The 25,907-nt window shown below is 39.8% G+C and overlaps 3 protein-coding genes across 8 annotated transcripts in view; 2 read left to right on the top strand and 1 right to left on the bottom strand.

The window, feature by feature from the left end:
* Positions 1-625, top strand: part of ATG18B (autophagy 18 B-like protein) — a 30,386-nt gene extending 29,761 nt beyond the window's left edge. For both annotated transcript variants that reach the window (XR_016427911.1, XM_089988979.1), the window contains exon 11: positions 326-625. Coding sequence is in view for 1 of the 2 variants with exons in the window: in XM_089988979.1 (XP_089845105.1) it covers positions 326-446 (121 nt within the window). In the remaining variant the exon portion in view is untranslated. The remainder of the gene's footprint in view (positions 1-325) is intronic.
* Positions 626-2,520: 1,895 nt separating this feature from the next.
* On the top strand, positions 2,521-5,243 carry LOC149814363 (uncharacterized). Its single transcript, XM_089989941.1, has 4 exons — positions 2,521-2,805; positions 3,321-3,420; positions 3,932-3,997; positions 5,186-5,243. The coding sequence occupies exons 1-4, from the start codon at positions 2,601-2,603 to the stop codon at positions 5,241-5,243; spliced, it is 429 nt and encodes a 142-aa protein (XP_089846067.1). The 5' UTR covers positions 2,521-2,600.
* A 1,867-nt stretch (positions 5,244-7,110) lies between these two features.
* ABCA1 (ATP-binding cassette A1) overlaps positions 7,111-25,907 on the bottom strand; it is a 198,441-nt gene continuing 179,644 nt past the window's right edge. For 3 of the 5 annotated variants that reach the window (XM_089990662.1, XM_089990663.1, XM_089990664.1), the window contains 10 exons: positions 21,649-21,728; positions 21,440-21,547; positions 21,179-21,329; positions 19,889-20,025; positions 19,719-19,793; positions 19,319-19,616; positions 15,127-15,260; positions 7,727-7,785; positions 7,560-7,648; positions 7,111-7,398 (listed from right to left, as the gene is read on the bottom strand). In XM_089990662.1, the coding sequence (XP_089846788.1) occupies positions 7,567-7,648; positions 7,727-7,785; positions 15,127-15,260; positions 19,319-19,616; positions 19,719-19,793; positions 19,889-20,025; positions 21,179-21,329; positions 21,440-21,547; positions 21,649-21,728 (1,124 nt within the window). In that variant the 3' untranslated portion in view covers positions 7,111-7,398; positions 7,560-7,566. The remainder of the gene's footprint in view (positions 7,399-7,559; positions 7,649-7,726; positions 7,786-15,126; positions 15,261-19,318; positions 19,617-19,718; positions 19,794-19,888; positions 20,026-21,178; positions 21,330-21,439; positions 21,548-21,648; positions 21,729-25,907) is intronic. The other 2 variants (XR_016428135.1, XR_016428136.1) reach the window with 2 other exon arrangements.

The following is a 25,907-nucleotide window of genomic DNA, read 5'->3' as shown; positions in this document are numbered from 1 at the left end:
ACCGCCAATTTTCAAACGTCATAAAACCTACCCACCCATCAGAATCAGACAATGCAAGAGGCGATTCCTTCAAAAGCCTGAATGCATGTGTGGTCAGATTCGAGAAAAATATGAAAAAAAATCCTTCAAAAGCCTCATAAACTTGTGGGATTGTAGGCAGCTACCCCCCCCCTCTCTCTCTCTCTCTCTCTATATATATATATATATATATATATATATATATATATATATATATATATATATATGTGTGTGTGTGTGTGTGTGTGTGTGTGGAATTTTACATTTATACGTGAAGTTCATGCTTTTGTTTTCTCCTGTTTGACAGGGCATCAATTTCCATCATCTCATTCAATGGCTATTTCCAGGAGTACAGCTTAACTGTAGATGAATCTGGCGCTTCCACGTGGAAGTTGGAGCGTGAGTTTAATTTGCTGACAAGGCTATAATATAGTATTGGATATTATATTTTTTCTCTACATGTACATATGGTGGCTTAATGTTAATAACACATGTTTTTGCTTCTGCTAGTAGTCTTTGTTAGGATTGTTTCCTTTATCTGCTTAAACAAAGGTTGCCTGTGATTCTGTGAATTCCAATTTCTGTTGATTAAGAAGTTCTTTAGAGATGGTCTTGCATCAAATTTTAAGTAGAGTTTTCATGGGCATGGATGGTGCCGATGAATTCCAGTTAACTTTCTTCAGTCATTTTCATCCAAGAGAGAAAAGTTATGCAGAACTCCACTTTGAATGAGACTTGTGAATAAATTCAGCAGTAATGGTAGAATCTCAGCATTCTGAACATACAAACTTGGTAGTTGGTCGGTGGTGGAGGTTGGTTTCATTGGAAAGTTAAAAAAATGCTAATTTCGAATTATCTTTGCGAAATAATGAATCTGGACTTTGCTACTTCAGAATTTTCTCATGAAATGGTTTGCTCAAAAAGCCTAATTTCAGCACACAGGTTCTCTGCTCATCTGGTAGAGGCAAGTTGTGGATGGCACCAAGTTTGATGGCCGTGACCACTTCGACATCCATGGGGGGCAAAGCGCGCATCCCTTGCTGCAAGCTTGAAGCTGGGTATACTCCCTGGTGGGCATGGGGGTCCTCGAGTTTTACCAACCGGAAGCCTGCTGATACGCAATAGGTAATGGAGGGTTTTTCATTCGCCTAGCGAAAAAAAAACAGGAGCTTAATTTCACTGTAAAAATATTTTGTAGTGTTAATGAGCTACCCTTGGAGAAAATTGACAATTAAGTTCTGTGTGTGCTCATGCGTGCATGCTGCCTCCACACACATATTCTTGCTCATACCTACAATAGGCTACTGTCACGCAGCTCTCAAGTTTGACTCTCGAGATTGGATTAGGTGAGCTTGCTCATTAACATAGTTGCAAATCTTATTCTTGGGTTTTTCTCTGCAAGGAATTTATTTTTTACAAAATATTGGGAAAATCTTTGTAGATGCAAAAATACAAAAAACTTGAAACAGAATTAAATTTAAAGTTTGAAATCACATTAAAATTGCAATAAGGTCAATGATATATTAATTGTGAACAATAAATTGGAATGTCATGATTTATTCTAGTTCTCTTTTAAAAAAAAATATTTTGCTAAAATTTCAATAAATAAAAAATACTGCTGATATTTGTGATTATGCTCGTTAATGCATGGGTTTGGCTGGGATTCGGTGGCCTTTCTCCTAACCGTGGTGTTTCCCCACCTGATTAAACTCAACTTCATGAGTAGGGACGCGAACCTCCTGGATGTAGGCATTACTGAATGATCTGATATTAGTCTGGATCCAGATTTGGACGGGATTATTTTAGTGTAATAAATAAAATGGATTATTTTACACAAGCAAGCTTGTGTTGGGTTCGTCTTGTCTAGACACAAGCCAAGCTTGAGCTTGGCTTGGCTAAACACAAGCATGAGCCGAATCAGAAGCCCAGTCAACTGGTAAATGAACCGAGCCTGAACATGCCCTGTTCGGCGAGCCCTAATTGGAAAACAGACCCAAATTGAGACATGGTCCAAATCTATGAGCACACCCGGGTTGTCCCTTTTCAAGTAATGGTCAACTAAGTCTGGAACCGATCCAAAATGCAGCTAAGACTTAAAAAAGCTAATGGTCCATCGGATATGGACTCACTCAAGGCTAAGCGGTCAAAATGATGGCCGCATCCTAGTTACATGTGCTCGGCTCTCATGTGATGACTGCTCTTGATCTTTTGGATTATGTCATACGTGTGAAGGCGTGCCCCCATATCTCAAAACACGTGAAAGCCTGCACCACCATTGGTTCCAAAACAAAAAGGGGGGCCCCACAGCAGTTTACAAAGACCAAGCTGAGTCCAGCCACCGGTAGGGAGAAACAGAAACAGAGCATCTTCTTGAAAATTCCAAACAAGTCCCTCTGCTGCACCCCATTGGGTAGGAGATCAAGGTTCAATACAAGAGCAAGCCATGACCCTATAGGAGGCCTCTTGACAGCTGCAGTTTTCTTCTTGGCCGCCAACGCAGCCGACCTCCGGCAGCAGGAGATGCTCCGAACATCCCGCAGATGCTTTCCGGTGAGAACTGCTAATGCTAAACTGTGGCTTTCATGGTTGGCCTGAGAGTCATTGGTGCAGTTTCACAATCTTTTATAGGGGGTGATGGGAGGCCCGCCAAGATCCAGAGGCCCAAGTCCAAACCTGCTGAATCATGTACCGTAAAGTGCGTCACTACGTGCATCCGGGATGGTGCTGGATTACCTGGAGAAGGCCCTCTAAATGCTAGAAGGTCTTCTTCGGTTCTTCCTATTGCTGGTATTTGGAAAATATAATGTTTTAGGCATGATATTTTTAAAAGCCGATATATTGTAGAAATGTGACAGTTTTAAAATGTTGCCTGTTTTGAAAATATCGCATTTTGATTATGCTGTTAATTCAATAAACTAATTTGTAATATTTTGTCTTGTTTTTCTTAGTGTGTTTTTTGGATAGTCCAAGGGAACCTTTACCTTCACTAACCGCACATTGGCTGGCCTCTGGTGGTTGAGGTCTCCCCTGCCCACTGGGGAGTATACCCAGCTTCAACCTTGTGGCAAGGGAAGCCACCATGGGTTTCTAACTCGGGACGTTCCATCAACTTGGTGACATTCATAAGTCACCCCAACCAGATGAGCGAAGCACTTGTGGGCTTTCTTGGTGTGTGTGTGTGTGTGTGTGCACTTGATACTTTCAGAGTTTTTCTGACAAAAACCAGTTTTTTGAACCATTGCGAGATTTCCCGCACCAAGTTTTTCTTGTGAATGAGATTTGTGACATTTGGTCCCATGTAGGGATGCAGATGTCTCTCTTGGTTGATCCAAATTGGAGCCTGAATTTGACAAGAGTTTTGATTCAGATAAGAATCCGAACTACAGACCATGATTCTGGATTGTAAATCAGGTTGACAAATAATTTTACATGTGAAAAGCACAAACATATTGGATTTGATTAGAATTGATACAGGGATCCAACAGAAAATAACAACCTGAATCTAAGTCTGAATTAGGAAAGAGACCGACCAAAATAAATCCAAGTCCAATTTGAATACACATTGAGATTCTATTTTGGCACCATATTTGAACCTAATGTGTTGGATTCGGATCACAGGTCTGGTCAAACCCAATCCATTTTTTCTCGCATCTGGTCACATTGGGATTAGGCTCACTAAGCTACATGAGAACTAATATTATAGTAAACTATAGTGCATGTTATGGATTGGCCTGTCTGAGTTGGGTTTGAGTTGAAACTTGGGAGCCCCAATCCAGTCAGCTCTTTGTTGGACATGGTTTGACTGGGTTGCAGCCGGTCAGCGCAATGGGCCAGATCATTGTTCACACCTAGTAAAGACCATTGTTTGAATTCATAAAACTGGAAGGACAAGTAGGAGTATATATATCTAAAGGGATTTCCCTCTTCTTTGCACTCCTCTTGTGGCATTCAAACAAGGATTCAGAAGACGGCAATATTGGTAATCATCTAAAGCTCTCACAATAGACCTCTTTGCTTTTAATTCTCTATTATTACTTGTTTTTTTTTAAGATAATCAGAGAAAATCACCTCACTCACTTGCAAGCTCATTGGTGTAAAAACCCCAGGTCTCCCTTCCTGACCAGGGAATATACCCAGTTTTAGCCTCGCGACAAGGGATGTGCATGTATGAGTTTCAATTCCTGACATTTCCTTCAGCTTGGTGACATTCACAAGTTGGCCCTACCAGATGAGTGGAGCGCTCATGGGCCTTTATTATTACATTTAACCACGCATATATGTAAGACTTTGATAGAGTTAGTTTATGATGCATCCCAAAAGATAACATTGATGGGCCTACCTGGTTTCATAGCTACCCAGACTTACCTGACCTAGCAGGCCTGCTGCGTCTGGTGCTCCATGTATCGTGCCTTATACAACATTGTATAACGGCTTGACTCCCACAGACTCAACCCAGTTTCTAATTGAACCATTTAAGAACGCCACATGTATCCGGATTGACATAAATCTGAACCTGATGGCACATATGGTCTGTCGTCCTTTTAGCATAGGGAACAGGTTCCAAACCAGATCCATATTCGTTTAGGTTTGGCCAAAAGAATTTAGACCCAAATCAATATGGACTCTGATAGAACCAGAACCAGACCCAAACTAAACCACCCTAGTTTGTTCATCCTCAAGACGAATGGCAGCTAGATGACCCTGAAAAAGAATGCCACCACTTCGTTTGGGCCCTTTTCATGATCAGATGAACAGCACCCCTGATAGGGATGCCAAGAGTATGGGTTTGTTTCTGATATCCAAATTAGTTTAGCGGATTCAGTACTGATTTTATGGATCTGATCAGTTAATCATGTCAGATGTGGCTTCAAATTATTGCCTCTGACTCTGAATCTGGTTGGATCCAATAAGTTCCATAAAAGCTTTCTTCATGTAAAACTAGTCCGGATATGATTAGGCAACATCCGATTATATCAAAAGCGAGGGTGCTTACAATCAAAGCAAATCTGACCCAATTAGATCCCTAGTCCATTAGCCTGTTAGTCCTACAGTAGTGACCCTGCCAGGCCATTGACACCGTGGACCAGGGTCAGCCCAATGTTATCTTGATCAAGTTTGACCCGTGGACCTTCCAGCCTGATCCATGTCTGTTTTTGGTGGATTTCAGCTTGATTGAATGCTCGGATATCTGCAATCTCATAAAGGATGGAGAAGATGAAAATTGATAACCACCTCACCCCATTTGAATCTTGTTTCTTTTGCTAACCCCAGTTCATGTGATTGGCAATTAAGGTTTTATCTTAATATTCTCTCTTTAAAAATGTTGGGCCTTCTGTTATGCTTCAACCATTGATGTTGGGCATCCAAAAATGCTGAAAATTGAAAATATGTTAACATGATTCGATATTACAATATTGTAGTAACATTAAGTTTCAATCACAAAATTTTATACCATGCTTCATTTGCTACATATAGCTGAAAATCCATCTGTTTGTTATAGCTATAAAAGGTACTCTGTTTTGAGAGAGAGAGAGAGAGAGAGAGAGAGAGAGAGAGAGAGAGAGAGAGAGAGAGAGAGAGAGAGAATTGGCAGAGGGCATCGATTTTGCTTTTAATTTTCAAGGGTTCTACACTGAGTTTTGTTGTTTTCAATTTTCTTTTGTTAATTTCTATGTATATAAAAGTAGTTTTGTTCTGCCTTTTCAAGAAAAAAAAAGTAATTTTTGTTGTCTTTAAATTAGATTTAGTTTTCAGTGAATTCAAGTTCAACAAAGAATTACATATAAAAAAAACCCATAAAAACTAATAATTATTTAGCTAATTAATCATGATTTCTTAGAGTGCTCATTAATCACCATTAGCCATAGAGTTGAACGGCAAGATTGGCCGATTTTCTTCCTGATTAATCACAATTCAAAGATGACGATGGTTCATGAATAATTACCGTTGACGAGGAGACCTCCTATGGGCAAGACTGTGTCTAGGGCTTAGAATTTGCATCACACAGAGATCAACCAAATCAAATAAGACTTTTTACAGATTACAATTATCATCATCATTCTTATCCTTCTTTTTCTGTTTCCCACCATTAGATACAGTTCGATCCGGATCCATTTTCTCCATTACAATTATAACATCAAAGCGCACTTGCAATCAAAGTTCGATCATAATTGGGTACATAACCAGACTTGCAATTAGCTAATCAGATCTTAAAGGCCCCCATACCTACTGAATTCAAGTAATTTGTAATTGGTTGGGTACCCAACCTAGATCTGATTCAGATATCCGTAGTTTGTAATATTTTAACCAGATCCAGTTACCTAACATGAGGAGATACAGTGCTTTCCAAGATATGAACCAACCGAAGTTCAAAACCCAACAAGAGGTCAGGATTGGGAACATAATCAACTTCTATGTTCCAACAAAAAGTTCATCGAAAGATTTACAGAAGACTTGTTTCTTTGTTCTTTTTAATTAAAAACACACCTAAATTTTGATAATAAAAACACACCTAGACCTTTTCATGGTTAATAAAAAATCCAGGGTTTACTTCCATCAAAGTTGCTGTTAAATGTGTACTATCATTCCCAAAAGTTAGTTGTGTTTTTTCGTTATTGCCAAAACTTAGGCGTGTTCTTAATTTTTTTTCAAAAAATATATTATTTTGAAGGTAAATCAGTAACTCTATCATTTTTTTTTCTTTCCATGACAGAGATGGGGGAATTAGGGCCCTATCCCTTTTTACAAACAGCCTTTAAGCCAACCCAGACAGGCCAGAGGTCTGTTCAAATTACCAGGCAGGCAGTCAACCACCTGTATACCAGTGGGTTTCAAACTTGCAACGTCCCATCACATGGTGACTTGCACAAACTGCTCCTACCAGATGGTCGGAGCCCCCATTGGTAGTAACTCTATCCTGTTAATTCAACTTGGGTTAGTGATAACCCAAGTGAAATTGATGGAAGTGTGCTTTTGATTAACAGGACAAAATTTAGGTGTGCTTTTGACAATATAAAAAACATTGCAAAAACTTTAGATGTGTTTTTGAAATTTTCCTTTATATTTTTTTCCCTTTGAAGAGCAAGTGAACTACACAATGAAAATTGACGTATATAATTATATGCTGTTGATAAGAAGTTAGTTGACAATATTTATAGCCCAAAACAAGTCTGATTTTCATATTCTTTTCATATATACACGTCATCTCGGTGCAAATATTATGCTTTTCCTTTCTGCTTGTACATTCAATGTAGGATAAGTTTACAAAAAAAGGGAAACAAACCTTGACTGCTGCTTTCTGTAGTCTGTATACTGTTGGAGACTCAGACTCGGGGCCAAGTTAAAGTGGCATAAAATATATCTTGATGTGAATGCAATTTTCTGGAAAACATGGAAATATGCATTAGTATGAATTGCAAAAGACCGTCATGGTGAGCAGATAAGTTGTCTCCTAGAGATATAGAGACCTCCAACAAAGGAATGCAATTCCAAAAACTATCATGATCAAGTATTAGGACTCATGCTTAAAACCAAATACCAACCCAAGATTTATGAGTTTCCAGCGAAGTGATTGAAAATTGTCTCAAGTGTTGACTGGCTAATACTATACTCTGACATTTCGAGTTTGTTCCTGTTAAGATGATTCTAGTTTAGAAGTATACAAAGATGAAGGCAGTAAATGCTGAGTGGTGAGGCAAGCTAAACATACCTGTTTCGCTCCAGGTGTCCAAAGATTTCCGCCAGAGATGAATCTTCTCTATATGGCAACTGAGAGCAATTCTACATCAGACACCTCAAGAAGCAAGAAGAAATGCCGAGGCACACAAGCATGCAAAGATACAGACAAGACATGCACACACGCTGGACACAGGTGACGCAAGCATGCTGCTGCATGGTACATACTTACAGAAACAGTTTTTGCCATGGATTTTTTTTCTATCAGGAACAAAGAAGCATCTTAACAGACTTGTACAACCAACAAAACATTTCTAAGCAAACATTCAAAATAAGACTTTAAGATCTGGTTCAGTTACAACTTAACTGTCACATGGATACACCCGCAGATACTGGGAAACAGCTATTTCTATGAAGTTTTCGATATGACTATATAAGGGGACACACGACAGGGGCCAAAAGAGAATATCCGTGTGACATAGCCACTCAAATAGAAATATCTGTCATGTAGAAAGAAAAAAAATTGGTGGCCCTAAAAGCCAACTTTTTCTAAATAATAGATGACATAAAAACCCATTGCATTCAAAAATTTCTAAATTTGCAAAAAGGGAATGCATAAAGCAACCCAGCACACACCGAGCATACTTTCTAGCCTGCATTCAGATGCACTGTATTGAAGCACCATGTAGATTGCACTTGACAGCACTGTGACAGATGTCAATATCCTTTTTTTTATCAAATTCATATATCTTGTGTCTCAGCATACTTATTTCAGGTGTTCCCTTTACATAAACCTATTTATCAGGTCTGATGTCACCTAATGCAATTTAACGATTGTTCTCCATCTGATTTTTATGGGCATACCTGTGATTGCTCAAACATTCCAAGCATAAACAATACCATACTAATTCTCCAGTTCTCCATTATCCCGAACATTAAAGGCATTTAAGTTGTTTGGTTGTAAAAGGATGGAAATGAAACTTGAATGTGATTGATGCCCGTTTCTTTGACAAATAATCAAGGTCAGTGGCAAGGCATAACCAGGACTGACCAGCATTAGTTCATTTCCAGGGGTCATAACTGTCACGGGCTGGGAAGCGAAGGCCCCCGTGACGTAGCTTCGGGCAATCGCACACCGAAGGCCGGCCCTTTTAGCACACAAGCAACGCACAACACACGCGCACGAGCGGAAGCAAGAGTACGCGTATGCACAAGCACAAGAGAGAGAGAGAGATGCAAAAAGCTTCTTTATAGATACTTGAAAGCAAAGTACATCAAGAGGGGAAGAGAGGGTCCGAATACACGGGGTACTTAGGCCGTAAGGCCTTGTGGGGCACTCTAGAGTGCCAAAGAGGTATATACATCAGAGCAAAAAGGTGAAAAACATGGCGGTCCGGAACACGCTCCCCCGCCTAAGTTGGCGCCGTCCTCGACGCCAATTGTTCATGGTAGCCTTCTACAAGCTTTCGATGCTGAAACATGCTGCTAGCTTTCTCCCAGGTGGCTTCACATTCTGGCAATCCTTTCCACTGCACTAAGTACTTTTTGACTTCCCCTAGATAGTTGTTGGAATGGTTGAGGATGATCTCTGGATCTCTGCCTGGTACACTAACTGTTGAAGGAGCTCGTTGCGGGATCGGAGCACGTTGAGGTATGCTCCGTTGAGGATCTCCTTCATCTTCGTGAAATGGCTTCAGGTTGCATATATGGAATACCGGGTGCACTTGGAAGTTTGTTGGCAAGTCCAGCCGGTACGCCAAGTTTCCCACACGTTTGATAATGGTGAAGGGGCCATCATACTTGCGAATAAGGCCTCGGTGGTGGCCCCGAAAGATAGCTGTGCGGTCAGGAAAGAGCTTGGCCAACACTTTGTCTCCAACTCGAAATTCTGCTGGGCGACGCTTCTCATCTGCCCATTTCTTCATGCGCTTGGTCGCCTTGTTTAGATATGCCTTTGCCAACTCTGTCTGATCTTGCCAGTTCCTGACAAACTGGTATGCATAAGGTGCTTTTCCGCGTCCTCGCGCAGCAAGGGAGTGCGGAGTCTGCGGCTGTTGTCCAGTTGCGACTTCAAATGGACTATGACCGGATGACTCGCTCTTTTGAAGGTTGTAGCAGAATTGAGCCGCATCAAGTAAATCAACCCAATCCCTTTGGTTGGCACTGACAAAGTGCCGCAGGTATTCCTCCAGCATGCCATTTATTCTCTCTGTCTGTCCGTCGGTTTGGGGGTGGAAACTTGTGCTGAAATGCAAGTTCGTCCCCATTAAGCGAAACACTTCTCGCCAAAACTTGCCAGTGAAGCGTGCATCGCGATCACTGACGATGCTCTCTGGAATTCCCCAATGCTTAATTACGTTCCGCACAAATAACTTTGCAGTATCCGCGGCTGAGCAAGTGGCAGGGGCAGGCACGAAGATAGCATACTTCGAGAACCTATCCACAACCACATAAATCGAACTGCAGCCTTGTGCTTTCGGCAAGCTTACAATGAAGTCCATGGTTATGCACTCCCACGGGCGACTAGGCACAGGTAGGGGCTCCAGTAGTCCACCCGGTCTCTGATTGATGGGCTTGTCTTGTTGGCAGATCAAGCAAGTCCGCACATAGGCATCTACGTCATCGCGCATCTGCGGCCAGTAGAATGCACGTTCCAACAATGCTAAGGTCCTCTGTTGTCCTGGGTGACCCGCCCAAGTGGTATCATGGCACTCGTGCATCAAGCGCCTCCTCAAGGTATCTTGTCGCGGAATATATAGACGATCGCCTGCGGCGCGGAGCAAACCATCCTCTAGCCAGAATCTCCGCGTCTTTCCTTCCTTCACCAAAGTGATCAATTGTTGAGCTATTGGGTCACTTTTTGAAGCTTCACGCACTTGTTCGAGAAGATCGCTCGTCGGTTGACTCACACTGTCATCCCAGGTGAGCAAAGCTGCAAGTTCCGCCTTTCGACTCAAGGCGTCGGCCACCACATTGGTCCTGCCTGGTTTATACTCAAGGACCATATCGAATTCTGCCAAGAAATCCTGCCAGCGTGCTTGCCTTGGACTCAGCTTCTTCTGAGTTTGGAAGTAGCTTGTCGCAACATTGTCAGTGCGCACAACGAATTGTGATCCCAAGAGATAGTGTCTCCATGTGCGGAGACAATGCACGACCGCCAACATCTCACGCTCGTGCACCGTGTATCGACGTTCAGCGTCGTTCAACTTCCTGCTTTCAAATGCGATGGGATGTCCTTCTTGGAGCAACACCCCACCAATAGCAAAGTCAGACGCATCGGTCTGCACTTCAAAGGGTTGCCGACAGTCAGGCAACTTTAGCACTGGCTCCTCTGTCAAGGCATGTTTTAACCCATCAAAAGCCTTCTGGCATGCATCAGACCATAGCCATGGTCTGTCTTTCTTCAACAGATCTGTGAGCGAAGCCGCAATCTGTGAGTATCCCTTGATGAAGCGTCGGTAATAATTTGCAAGCCCCAAGAAAGAGCGCAACTCAGGAACCTTAGAGGGCGGCTCCCATGCTTGAATAGCTTCAATCTTCTTGTGGTCCATTTTGAGAGTGCCGCCTCCCACAATATGCCCCAGAAAATGGACTTCCTTCTGGCCGAATAGGCACTTCTCTCGCTTGACATACAATTCGTGGTCCTTCAAAGTCTGAAACACAATCTGAAGGTGCTGAACATGTTGCTCCATCGAGTCGCTATACACCACTATGTCATCCAAATAGACGACGACAAACTTGTCGAGGTGCGGGTAGAAGATCTTATTCATTAGGGTCGAAAAGGTAGCGGGCGCGTTTGTCAAGCCAAAGGGCATGACAAGGAATTCGAACGCCCCATATCGCGTTACACAAGTAGTCTTTGCCTCATCCCCTTCTGCAACTCTCACTTGCCAGTAGCCCGATCTCAAATCCAACTTAGAGAAGACCTTCGCCTTTCCAAGCTGATCAAACAAGTCTGCGATCAAAGGAAGCGGGTACTTGTTCTTCACCGTCATTTTGTTCAGTGCCCTATAGTCGACGCACAACCGCTTCGACCCATCGTGCTTTGCTTGAAAGAGCACGGGCGCTCCAAAGGGAGCTTTGGATGGTTGGATGATTCCTGCTTCGAGCATACCATCCAATTGCCTGCGTAATTCTTGCAGCTCAGGAATTGCCATGCGATAAGGAGCCATTGCGGGTGGCCGTGCCCCTGGTATTAATTCAATCTGATGATCTACCTCACGCCTCGGAGGTAGTTTCTTCGGCATCTCGGCGGGCATAACATCACCGAACTCCTTTAATACTGGCGCTAAAGCCTCTGGGACATCCGCGACTTTTTCTACCTCATCTGTAGCACGGATTGTGACAAGAAAAGTCTCGTCACCACTTTTCATGCCTCTCTTCAACTGGAGCGCAGACACGAAATGCTCACAAGGCTTTCCTGTCATCGCAGTAACCATGCAGGGCTGACTCTCACTCTCAAAGCTGACAACGTTGAGGTGGGGCATCGGCACTGCCCTGTTGCTTCTCAAGAATTCCATCCCGAGGATGACTTTAAAATCATCCATGGGTGCGACTGATAGCGCAATCCTTCCTGACCAGTTGTGGATCCGCACTGGTACATCCCGAGCAACGCCATAGATGGCTTTAGCCTCTGAATTAACCGCTTTCATGCGGCTCTCTTTTTGTTCCCACTGTAATCCCAACCGTTCTGCTTCTTCACGCGAGATGAAATTGTGCGTGGCCCCCGTGTCTACCAATGCCTTGGTAAGTCTTCCGTTGAGCAAAAGTTCCAAATACATCAATTCTTTGCATACCGTCGGTTCCACACTGGTTGTGACCTTTACTGCGTTTATCATCTGCATTGCGCCAACTGTTGGCGCCTCTGCAAGTTGATCATCTTCCTCGCCCTGAACAGCATTCGCAACTCGGGGTGCGCGGTTATCTCCATTCCCTTGACCGCGGTTTCTATTGGGACATGTATCCTGCCAATGATCCCCGTGGCAGATGCGGCAGTCACGGCGACGATAATTACCACCTTGAAAGTTATTCCAATTCTGATTATTATTTTGGCCATCTTGACGGCCATGATTCTGCTGGTTTCCCCGACCAGCATTTTGTCCTTGGTCGTTTCTTCGATTGTCCCTTCGATTGTTGCGATCATTTCCCTGCTGTCTGCCTTGAAATGCAGGGTCATTCCTATCCAGCTCGGCAAGTTTCTCTGCAACCGCAAGCGCCTCAGCTAATGTTGCGGGGTCATGCCGAATAAGTTCTTGGTTTGCCCATCCTTGCAACCCGTTGCCAAAGTAAAACAACCGATCCTCATCATCCATTCTCTCCACTTCCAACATTATCGAAGAGAATGCCTTGACATAGTCATGCACTGACCCTGTCTGTTTTAATGCCAATAACCTTTTGCGGGCCATTTTCTCTTGATTTTTAGGTAGAAAGTAGTCTCGCATTTCCTTCTGGAGGTCTTCCCATGAGACTATAGCAACCAATCCACGTCGAACATCACCTAAGCGACGTCTCCACCAAAGGGTCGCTTCATCCGCAAAGTACATTGTTGCGGTGCGCAGCCTATCAGCGTCCTCTTCTATCCTCGCAGCTTCTAGAAATTGGTCCATCTCGTAGATAAAATTCTCGAGATCCTTTGAGTCCCGCGTGCCTTTATACTTTGCAGGCTCAGGTAGCCTGTAACGTGGTCTCTCCACATATGTCGCAACACCGCCAATCGGGGCAGTTCTCAACTGCCGCTCTAACTGTTCATTCTTTCGTCGAACAACATCCAATTCAGCAGCCATGATGTTGAACCGACCCAACAAATCATCAAATCTGGTGGAAAAGTCCCCCACCGAGTAGTTAAGTTTAGTGGCAAGACTTTCCACCGAGTCTTCCACTCCCTCTACTGCTGTCTTGATCTCTGCATTGAGATCTCTGAAAGCAACACAAGTTCCATTAACCAACTTCTCCATGTTGGTCACTGACCCAGTCAGCTCCGCCACATCGCGCGAGATGGCTGACACCCGATCATCGGCCATGAAGTCTTCTTCAGCAGGAACCATACTGCTTGAAGGAGTCATGGCAATCTTCTTCGGCGCCATTGTCACTCCCAATGTCGACAAGGCTCTGATACCAACTTGTCACGGGCTGGGAAGCGAAGGCCCCCGTGACGTAGCTTCGGGCAATCGCACACCGAAGGCCGGCCCTTTTAGCACACAAGCAACGCACAACACACGCGCACGAGCGGAAGCAAGAGTACGCGTATGCACAAGCACAAGAGAGAGAGAGAGATGCAAAAAGCTTCTTTATAGATACTTGAAAGCAAAGTACATCAAGAGGGGAAGAGAGGGTCCGAATACACGGGGTACTTAGGCCGTAAGGCCTTGTGGGGCACTCTAGAGTGCCAAAGAGGTATATACATCAGAGCAAAAAGGTGAAAAACATGGCGGTCCGGAACAATAACTATGCTCGTTAAAAACTATGCAACACGTGCCACAAGGTGAACATTTGTAGTCTCTCTCAGAAAAAAAAACAGAACATTTGTAGATGTCCCATGAGCTCAAAGCCAATTCAGATGGCACCTTCCACCTCAAACAACAGGGCAACAACACCACACATACGCTACACATGGCACTTGTTTAGGGTGGCCTAAAATGCAGTATTGAAAAAGCTGTGAACAAGACCTACTTGGGGACATGGGATGAGTGGAACGTGCATATGTGATCCCTCAGTATTTCCTTTTGTCAACGACTCCACGTTAGACGACTACAAGAGTTTCTCTTGCTCACCAAACACCTTAAAATGATCCCATGAACATATCACACATCAACCCATTTTGATTCACAGGATGTTTTTTTTTTGTTTTTTCTTTCAAAGAAGTATGTTTTGAGATGTTCAATCCCCCCTGGAAATGACTTGAACCTTAATCACTGCAGCAAATTACCGGAAAGAATATCAAATATTTTCATATATTTTCAAGCTATATATGGTTATAGAAGATGTTCAAGAAATAAATGGGACAAGTTCTATAGCTGGAATAAAAAATGAAACAGATTTATAACTGAAGAATTAACCAAACAAAAAAGAAGGTATACTTCTACAGCGGATATACAAGGGCGTTAGTGACAATGAAACAGTAAACTAGGAAGACCAGTAAAGGATACTGAAAGAAAAATGTCAGCATATTCGTGACTTCAGGAACTTGGAGAACCTGATCAAACGTATGTCACATGGATAGGGTTGTAGATATCAAGGTACAACCATTTTTGTGAAAGTTTTCAAACAGATAATATACAAAGAGGCATAGTACAGGAGGAAAAGTGGATTATCTGTGTGACAAAGAACCAAACTGTTCACTGATACAAGGTAAAGACAGAAGAAGTAACAATATGGGAACATTACAACCACCTTATCATGAAATTCCAAAAGAAATAAAACAAGGGAAGCAGATACCTGATATTTGATATTCAGTCCATTACACCCTTGAAATGTTGCTCCATGAAATGTGGAAAGGATAAATGAATCAATCAGTGAAAACTTTTCTTCAGCCAACCACCACTCTGAAAATATTCTTAAAGGAATACCGCCTATTCATCCATCCAGAAAACAAGCAAGAACTTTAAATGAGTATATTTAACAATAGCTTCTAACTACATTTACAGAAAAGTGGGGAGACATGGAAAAATCTATTATACATCTTGACATTGGAAGGATCACTGCATATGCAGCAAAACATCAAAGTTTGTGAATTCACTTTTACAGTTTGTAGTTGAAATAAGCCAGACAACGATGTTCAGGAAAAATAGCTCAGGAATTATTCAGCATGGACACATGAATTAAGGTAAAGAAAGAAGGAATGACCAGATGCACTCCTCTTTTGGTTGAAGATAACTGGCTAACCATCCACTCCTTTCCTATGTACAAAATCTAGGATTTCTCATAAATGAAAAAGAGAATAGCATTCAACATATCCATTAGTTGCATTTTATTGCCTTCTTACCTTGGTCTTTAGCTGCACAGTACTGGACTAAATTCCACACTAGACAGCCTAATTGTTTTGTTTGAAGAAAACCAATAATTTCATATCATGATGGTGCCACCATATGAAAAAAGAACACCAATATAGACAAATAAAATAAAGTACTCATGCAGGGCAACAAAAAACAACATACCTAGCTCTTCTTTTTCACAGTATATGTCATCCTATGAAAGGGAAAAGGCAAAGAATACCCTTAAGGAGATAACAAACCAAACAGAAAAGGATAAACATAAGCATATACTGGTACATTCTAACACCCTCCCTCCAGCTGGGCCAAAATGTTTCTCATTCCCAACATGCACAAGACTTTCAAGAATCCTTATTGACCCATGACTTTAGCAAATGTATCCACTAAACAGGTTTTGCAGTGTCACATGCACATTTTGAACCCATTATCTTTAAAATTCCCATACATGAACTTTGTCATCTGAATGTGTTTTGCCTACTATTAGTATTAATGATTGTTGGCAACATGATGTTAAAATATAACTATATATATAAATATATAAATGTATACAGTTATGTAGTAGGAAATTCCCATGAGGGGCATTTTGTTACCCTTGTAATAGTTTGTTCACTAGGGACACATTTGACTTTTTGTTTTATTATTATTTTTTTATTTTTAATATTGTTATCTTTATTTAGTATAGGGGCTCCTCAAGGCCATTTCAAAGTGTATATATAGGGGTTTGTACCCGCTCCTTTTATAATGCTTTTCTTAAGCATTTGTTAGAAAATAAAGACATTTTTTATATTGTTGGTGTTCTATTTATTGGCCTTTAGTATCCATTGTATGCACTTTTGTGCTTGTACTAGTCAGGAGTAAAGAATTTAATAGTGCTATAAAAATTATCGTCAAGAGATGATGGGGTCTTGTGCCCTTGCCATATGTTTTTTGTAATTTGGCTTAACTATATGTCATAGTTGGCAAACTCGGTGAGTCAACTCGTGACTCGCCCAAGTTGTCTCAGATTGGGTCCTAACCAAGTTGAAAAAGTATAAAACTCAGTTTAAGACTGAAGTTGGCCAAGTCCAAACATTGACTCCACCAAGTCAACTAAGATTCGGGCGAATTGATCATTGACTCACCCAAGTCTTACTTTGAGATATAGCTTAAAGTTAAAGGTCTTGTTTCACATTAAAACCATTAAATAAAGCAGTTAAGGCTTTCAACTTCCCAAAACTGATTTTAGAAAACGTTTTAACACTTTCCAATCAAGGATTCCTTTAAAAAGGTTTTCTATTCTTGGTGTTGGTACTTGGTGGATGAAAGGCAACTTTATTAGCATTCAATATGGCACATGCCCATGCATGCGCACGAGAGAGAGAAAGAGAGAGAGAGTAACCAATTAAATGATAATATATAATACATTTTAAATACTATTACTCTCATGTGGTTAACTATCTTCATTCCTGACTAGTACCTACACTTAATATCAACATATAAACAAATAAAGTTTAAATATCCATGAAATTAACTACATGTAATTGAATACATTCAGAAAAATAAGTAAATTAAAACAAACAAATATGCAGATCAGTATACACGTACAAAATTTATTCTTAGTCCAAGAAGGCATGGAAGGCTACATTTTTGGCCCACAAGGTTCTTAGGAATTTCTCTGAGAATGGAGCTCATTGAAAGAACTGAACAATTCGGTTTTGATTCTCATCCACAAGGTGCCTGGGGCTTTGGACATCTCTGTCTTTTCAAGCTGATTCCATTGTTGGGACAACGTATAAGATTTTGGTGAAGAACTTGCCTGATATGTTGAAGAATGTACTGGGATCCTTAATTTCCTACAGTCAGCACGCCTTAATTCTGGAGCAGACAATTCAGAATGGCGTAGGATCATTAGGAATGAAGTCATTCACTTTGCACAGGCTAAGAAAGAACAAGATTCTTGCTTAGGATCAAGCTGCAAAAGTCCTTTGACTCTACAAGTGAGGGGCTTCTTTTTTTTATTTAAAGACTATGGATTTCGGTGCAGAGCCAAAGATAACTCTGCCTGAAAGGGGTGTTAGGTAAAGGATCACTGTTGCTCTTTAATATTGCTGGAGAAGGCCTTTCTTTCTTTTTCTGTGAAACGCTACTTCAATTGAATTTTCTGTAAGGCTCAATCCTTACACAGGTTTACCATCCGTATCATCTTGTGCTTGCTAACAATATTTTGGTGTCTAGAGGGACCTCTAGAAACATGACTGGCATTTAGGACCTCCATGGAAGTTTCAAGGTTCAACATCAATGAGAGGTATAAAGACATGCCCAATGCAACTCACTGCCATTTTAACTTATCATTCATGTTGGATGCTAGTAGGCCATACTCATCTCTCATCGAATTTTTTTCTTTGCAATATATATAAGAGGTAAGTATGGCCTAGCATTCAACCAGAATGATAAGTTACAATGGCCAGTACACCGGTCATGTCTTTATGCTAAGGTTGTTTAAGGAGGTACAATCAAGACTTAATGGAGTTTCAATGAGGATATACACCCTTGGTGGCAGAAGTAAATTTTTCTGGCAGGGGAGGCTACTAGTATTAAACATGCACTACAAAAAAGTAGCCATGCTTTTGTGATGCCGAAAAGCATGGAGAGAAGATGAGACTATTTAGATCCATCTTGTGGGATAAGAACTGGGGTACCAAGAAGCCAATTCTAATCTCTTGGAGGCAAGTCACTTTTGCCTACGAGATTTGAAGGTTTGAGCATTAAAGATCTACATTGATGAAGTAAGTTCTCCCTTCAAAGTAGTGATGACTGGTTTTCACAGGGCGTATGGCTGGTTCACAACCTTTATAACAAATCTACTTTTTAGTATAAATAACACAAAATATAAAAAAAGGTTGTACTCATTAGGTACATAATTTCTATTTATTTTCCATTAATGTTTTATTTTAAATAGGATCGGTTGTTTAGATGTACTGTTTATTATTTGTCTTTAATTAACAACATGCTCCAATTTCTACAAATAAAGGTGGAACCATGGAAGTATAGGCTGAATGGTCGGCCATGAGAATGGCTAGTGACTAAAGTTGAATAACAGTTTAGACTTCAGTGCATGGAAGGGGTTGAAGAAAAAATCCCTTAAAATTTTCAAGAACAAGGTGAGAGGTTATGCTTGGGGGGAACTTATGGCCTCAATCTGGTTGACCACTGGGCGATGGAATGCCTGTTCAAAGTTTTTTTTCCTCTTTCCACGTTCTGTTGAGATTTAGAAATCACAAGGTGAAGGGTTGCTAGTTGGGAAATGGTTGCTGAGATGTGCCAATGCATAGACCTTCAAATTCACAGGTTGATAATAAGAAAGCTCAATGAAGTAGCTAAGCAGTAGTACGTGGAGTTGTGGAGGACTATCTGATGTGGCAAGGATCCCATTTGGATATGTGTGCACACCCAATAGGAATAACACTTCAATCAGACAGAGTATTTGACTAACCAAAAGTAACTAATATAGATAAAGTACTTGACAAACTTCATAATATTCAGTTTACACAAGATGACCAGGAAGAAATTTATCTGGTGGTTTTCCATGAGGTAGACTACGTTAAACTGAAAAAGAAAAAGAAGATATTCTTGCAAGCAAGAAAGCAATAAGATTGTACCATCGCGAGCGAGCTGTTCTGACAATTGCTCACCGAAGGCACCATCCAAAACTAATTTCCTGGATAGAAGGGTCCTAACACGGCCTTCATTTCCAAGAAAACGTCCAACAATTGAGATCATTTCCTGTGATAGACAGATTTCTGAAACATCTGCTGGAACAATTAAATCATTCCCCCCAATACACATTTCAAGATCAAGAAGTAGCCCCCCTGGATGACAAGGTAAATCAGAGAGAATCGCTTGAATTTTGCCGCAAAGATTGTCCAACTCACACGTACTAACATCAGTTGGCCTTACCTATTCACAAGTAGAATGGATAAAAATGTTTGAAAAATATCTGCACAAAAATTAAAGGCATATGCGGGTGCTTGCACATATTAAAAAATTAAGAGCATATACCTCCAATTCAAGATGATTTCCAAAACGTGTTTTCAGATGCTGTGGGCTTCCGATGCATTGAAGCCTACCCCCGACCTTGAAAGATTAAGTACCAGTATAGGATAACATCAACAACAGCTAAGAATAAAAAAATCAGTTAAAATTTTACCATTATCCAATTCAAATTTTACCATAATCCCAATTCTTGTACAAAGAGCTTGAGCTTCATTCATGCTATGAGTTGTCAGGATAACAGCTGTCTTTCCTTGTCGTGTTGATAAATGAGAAATGACATCCCACATGAACCGCTTGGCAATTGGATCCATGCCTGTACACCAATGAATACAAGAAAGCTGATTGCCAATAGCAGGAAGAAATATTTTGGACATGAAATAACAGTATCATAAATATTTGTTTCTAGATGTACTTTGTTCGCTACAGGTTTAGATATAAAATAATTTCTTTTTTCAATTTAATGAAAAACTAAACGTCAAGAAAGTGGGATCAACACAAGGATGCAAGAAACATATTAGACATTTGACAAAGGAAACACTTTAAAGAAAATAAAAAATAGCTGCGAAAACAAGACATGGTTGACCATGGGAACATCATAGCGTAATATGCCTCTGCAATGGCAGAAAACTGATCCAACGCCCTATGATCAGTCAAATAACTGTACTGTACAGACCCCTTAGATGTGTTAAGGTATAGGGAGTTTACCACATGATACATCCAAATATGGGAGATACACCCCGTGACTGGAAACTTGATTTTTCTATTCCTTTGCTTAACATATATTTTCTACAAATTCTGACAATTTAGGCAAGATGTTTTTAGTCTATGAGGATCGTCTAGTCCCAATTTCAAGTTCTGTTTAGGGTTGAGTTTCTCCTTTTTACTCCACAGTAGATACAAATCCTGTCTATATTCCTAATATAATTTATCTGAATTCAAATTGATTCCTTTATTGTTTTGTCCAGCTGAAATGACATTTTCAGTGCAGGCTGATATCTGTCAAAGGTTTCTGCTGAAAATTATGTCAATAAGCATAAAGTCGGGCTGTATATATTATGTAAATTTTACATGCACATATTTCTGCATCATCAGACTACCTCTTCTAAAGAAACTTGACTGAAATACTTGCTCCAGTAATTACAGCAAAGCCAATTTAACGCTTATTGCCTTCTTTGTGTTCATAGGCTCCACTTCTGTCTAGATTTCAAACATAGGGTTTATAAAGTTCTTTCACCAATCAGGAAAATGATACTTGTATGAGAAAAAAACAACAGTATTTACCATCTACAGTTGTCACATAATCAGATTTTATCTATCATTACTTTCTAGAAAAAATTAGTAGATTATAAAAAACATTAAAACAGAAAAGGAAACACTTAGAGAAAAGGACCACCCAAATCAGTTAAAATGTGTAAGAACCAAAGAAATAAAAGCTATGAGATTTGGAAACTGATGACAGAATAAACCTGCTGATGGTTCATCTAGTATAACTATAGGAGGATCACCGATCATGGCAATAGCAACAGACAGCTTTCTCTTGTTTCCTCCACTTAGAAAACTGGATGGTTTGCTAGAATGTTTCCAAAGATCAAACTCCGTCAACTTCTCCTCAACAACCTATTATATGCAACTATAAATAATAATCCATTCATACAATGGCTACTAAATGAATAGAACATGAAAAAACATCCAAATACAAGGACTAAACTAAATGAGAGAGTCCTTACAGCATTTATTATATTGCTAGGAACACCTTTGATTCTTGCATAAAGTTCGAGATGCTCTTGAACAGTGAGAAGTTCCAACAATGCATCAAATTGGGGGCAGTACCCAACCTTATAAGAAACCATACAATAATAAATTAATTAGTTTGTGGTGTCATCATCTTGTGAGAACTGGACACAAAATTATAAAATTGATGAAACCTATTTCCTACATTTTGACGTGCAGCTTTGGGGTTTACACAAATGTCAATGCCAAAAATATATGCTGTTCCATCAGTTGGGCATTCTTCACCTACATGACAAAAGATGAACTGTGAAACAGTCACCACAATTCAAAAATCACACAAATAAACAATATCATTTGTACATTCTTCCTTTTCATTTCCACATAAGAAACACATTGAAGGGAAATTGAATATCAAGGAGTTATTATTGTATTCAGGATAAGATCCAGAAAATCCACTATTCTTAGAAAAGAAAAGCACCTATCCATGAATGAAGGTCAAGTTCCTTGAATTTACTATAGCTCGAAGCTGGCTTCTATAAATGATTTGATAATTGAGAAATGACAAAAGGAAAATGGCAATGTTTATCTTAAAGTGGAGGCATGTTGCATGTAGGAGAAGTGCAGACAAGTCTCTAGAATTGCAAGAAAGCTTATTTAAAGACCCAAACATACCTCCAAATGAGAAGGATGTCATGGTTTCCTTAATGTTTAATATACGTGTACACTTGAAATTATAGTCCTAGGAAGATGATGAATCAGTACATATATTGGAAAACATATTACAGAGACAAGCAGAAGTCCTGCTCAATGGCGAGACATTTCATTGTTGATGCCACCTACGATTGAAGCCTAGGGCTGCTCCATGGAATGACAATAGGGTTCATCTTTCCTATCACCCATCAAGAGTACTCCAAATACTAACATACAAAATTGGCCAAAACAGCCTATAACCGCCTGCTAATAGAGTGCTTTTGGACTGAAGTTAGCCTAAGCCAATGTTGTAGATGGTATATCATGTTGAATGACACTCCCTCCCATGGATTGTAAAAATGGGGAATTGTTGCGTGTCATATGAGATGACGCTATACCATATGATATAATCATCATATTGTTAAAATATGTAATCTTTGTACATATATATATATATATCTATCTATCTATCTATCTATCTATATATATATATATATATATATATATAAACCGAAATACCCATCAGGGGTATTTCAGTCTTTTCATTGGATAGGCGTCAGCCCATTAGGGGATGACATTTTATTTCTTTTTGTATTTTCGTTTTAGTGTTTTTATTTATTTTTTGGACTTTTGCATTTTGTCATAAAAGGGACAGCTCATGTAGCTGCCCCAAAGGTCACAAATGTGACAGTTGGGTGCAGCCCCAACAACTACATGGGGCTGCTCCCTTTGGCCTTCTCTTGTATTATAAATAGGCCCTTTTGGACTTGTATTCTAATAACTCATTTTTTAAGTGTCTATATGCAATAACAAATTTGTTAGACCCTTCTGTGGGTGGTTTGATGATTCAATCAAGTATTCTACTTGATTGAAAGTGTGTTCTTGCATGTGTATTGGATTCAATCCACTTCATTACATGGTATCAGAGCTTTGGTGGTCCAAAAGCAATTTTTAGAGGAAAGATCGTGACAATATCAAGAGGAGGATCGTGAGTTTAGCGGATACAACAATTCGTAGATTGTTTCATCGAGAAGCGTGTCATCTCTCAAGCAAGTCTTGTATTACATTTATTTATTTTTCTCTTCTCCCCACTCTCTTTCTCTAACCTTTCTATTCGCATTGTAAAGAAATAGAGAATGAGAGGGAAGTAATAGTCTACATTCCCATACGCCTAAACGATACAAACTATGTGATGTGAGCATCCATAGTAAAACACAAAATATGAGAAAAGAGACTATGGGGTTTGGTGGACGGTAACAAAAAAGAGCCTAAGCTCATTCTTACAAAAATTGAGAATGAGAAGGAGGTAGCTCTTTAAGGAGAGGAAATGGGCAAAGCCGTTTCCGACTATAAGAAGAAATGGAAAGAGTGGAGTATGGGTCATTTCAAAATAATTGAATGACTCATCAATAGTGTGGACATCCACAAATGTTCTAACTTAGCGAAATTTGAGTTCGCTAGTGATGCGTGAAAATATCTTAAAGACATATATAGTCTTAAAGATATTGCATACATATGCAATGTTCAAAACAAGGTGAGAGTCATGACTCAAGGATAGATGAGCATTAGGAAATACAACAATGCTCCCTCTCTTCTTTGAGATGAATTGGCTTTTCTTGAGCAAAAATGACATTACCCCCAAGACGTAGAACTCCGTGAAAATCAAATTAAAATAGAGCATTTCTATCAATTTATTAATGGGCTTAGACCCAAATTTGAAGGTACCAAGTCGGCACTCCTTCACAGAGGAGGTATTCTTTCCATAGTAGAAACTCTTGAAGAATTGACTATAGAGGAAAATAGATTGAGAAAGCCTTCCGTTGTAAAAGATAAAGAATTCGTGCTTGCCATGTCAAAGCCCGGTAATCATACTAGAAGCTACAAACCTCCTCATTTTGTAAAAAATGAGAATGGGAGAAACCCCAACAACGATGAAAGGAATGACAAGAGGGGTGATTATGAATACAAAAAAGGTGAAAAGATAATTTGTTATCATTGTTATGAACCGGGACATATCAAGCCTTTTTGTCCCAAAAGAAAGAAGGATGATCATAAAAAAGACAAAAGAGTTGCTTCGGTTGAAAGAAGTGATATAGACGACTCCAAATGCATTAGCTCGCTCTCTTTGGCCCAACTAATAGAGGTGCTACAACACATGCTTAAAGCTCAAGCTTCATTTTTTTCGGGAGCGGCCATATCTACAAGTGGAGACCATGGTAAGACCTCTTGGATCCTTGACTCCGGTACTTCTTTTCATATGACACCAAATGAGTCAATATTGTCCGAATGTAAGTTTAACCCAAATGATTCATATGTTTCAGTTGCCGATGGAACATCCTTGAAAATCAAAAGTTTTAGGATTTTTCAAAAACATCAAATCCTTCATATACCAAATATTATAGCACCAAAATTAAATTTAAATCTTTTATCCGTTTCTCAAATTACGAACCATGATTGCAAAATATTGTTTTCATCTAATGATTGTCTAATACAGGATCTCTAGTCCGGAAAACCGATTGGGCGAGGCCATAGAAGAAGAGATCTTTATGTCGTGGTCAATCTTGAGTTACCAAAACAACTGTTTTGTAATTTTGTGAAAAAGAAAGACATAAAAATTTGGCACAAAAGACTAGGACATCCTAATGTGACCAAATTACACTTGTATCCATTTCGTTCAAATTATAAAGAAAGAGATTTTGTGTGTAAAGATTGCATTCATGGCAAAATGAAGTCTTTGCCCTTTGGACCAAGACATTTTATAACTAAGAATCCATTTGAGTTAGTACATTCAGATGTATGGGGACCGACTCCAGTCGTATCCAAAGGAGGGGTATCCTATTATGTTGTGTTTGTAGATGACTATAGTAAACATTCTTGGATATTTTTTCTAAAACAAAAATCGAAAGTATTTGAGTGTTTTAAAACATTTCATTATTATATTAAGAATTAATTTAAAACTAATATTAAAATCTTTAGAACCGATAACGGGGGATAATTTGTGTCAAAAGAATTTGAAAATTATCTTGGCCTAAATGAGATTTTTCACTTGTTTAAACTGCTAAGCATGATAGAATTGCTTGTTATGCAATTGCTTACAGTTTGTAATTTACGCACTACCTATATCTTGTGATTAATATAACTGTTGTCGTGAAATTGCTTATATCTTATGATGGATGAACTGTTTATTTTGTGTTGGTTGACGGCTTATTGTTCGCATAACCAATTGCTTATATTAGGGAAAATTGCTAAGTCGCTTAACTCAATTGCTTATACTAGAGATACTTGTTCATTTGTATAATTTAATGCTCATTGCTAGAGATAGCTCACTTGCTTGAAGTAAATCATCTAATCATGCTAGTTATAGCGTATTCCTTGTTAAGATTGCTTATTTCAGTTTCACATTGTCTCACTTGTGCACCTACCAGTTTTTCGTGAAACTGACCCATTTTATGGGCACAGGTCATGATTAAGTCTGTACGGACTGTGATGACATGATGAAATCAAGATGAGACTCTTTCCCTGACGTTTCGCTCCTGAGGACACTTCGGTAAATTTGCATAAATGCTTTCTTGAAAACTCCTCCTTTGTACAAGTCTTAAATTATTAAAAAGTGCATTTCAGAATCTATTTGGTTTATTAAATGTACAAAGTTTCAAATCTGTTGCGAAAGAAAGTTTACGCTGTAATGCGCCCATGGTCCATTGAATTGCTATTTCAAATACCATTTTCCGCTTAATTACTATTTAAAAACTCTGATAAACGAGTGAATACAAA

Source organism: Nuphar pumila, chromosome 15 (genome assembly GCF_984573655.1).
Source record: "Nuphar pumila chromosome 15, dmNupPumi1.hap1.1, whole genome shotgun sequence".
NCBI classification, from domain to species: domain Eukaryota; kingdom Viridiplantae; phylum Streptophyta; class Magnoliopsida; order Nymphaeales; family Nymphaeaceae; genus Nuphar; species Nuphar pumila.
The sequence above is the reverse complement of the archived record's forward strand: the minus strand, read 5'-3'. Positions and strand labels throughout refer to the sequence as shown.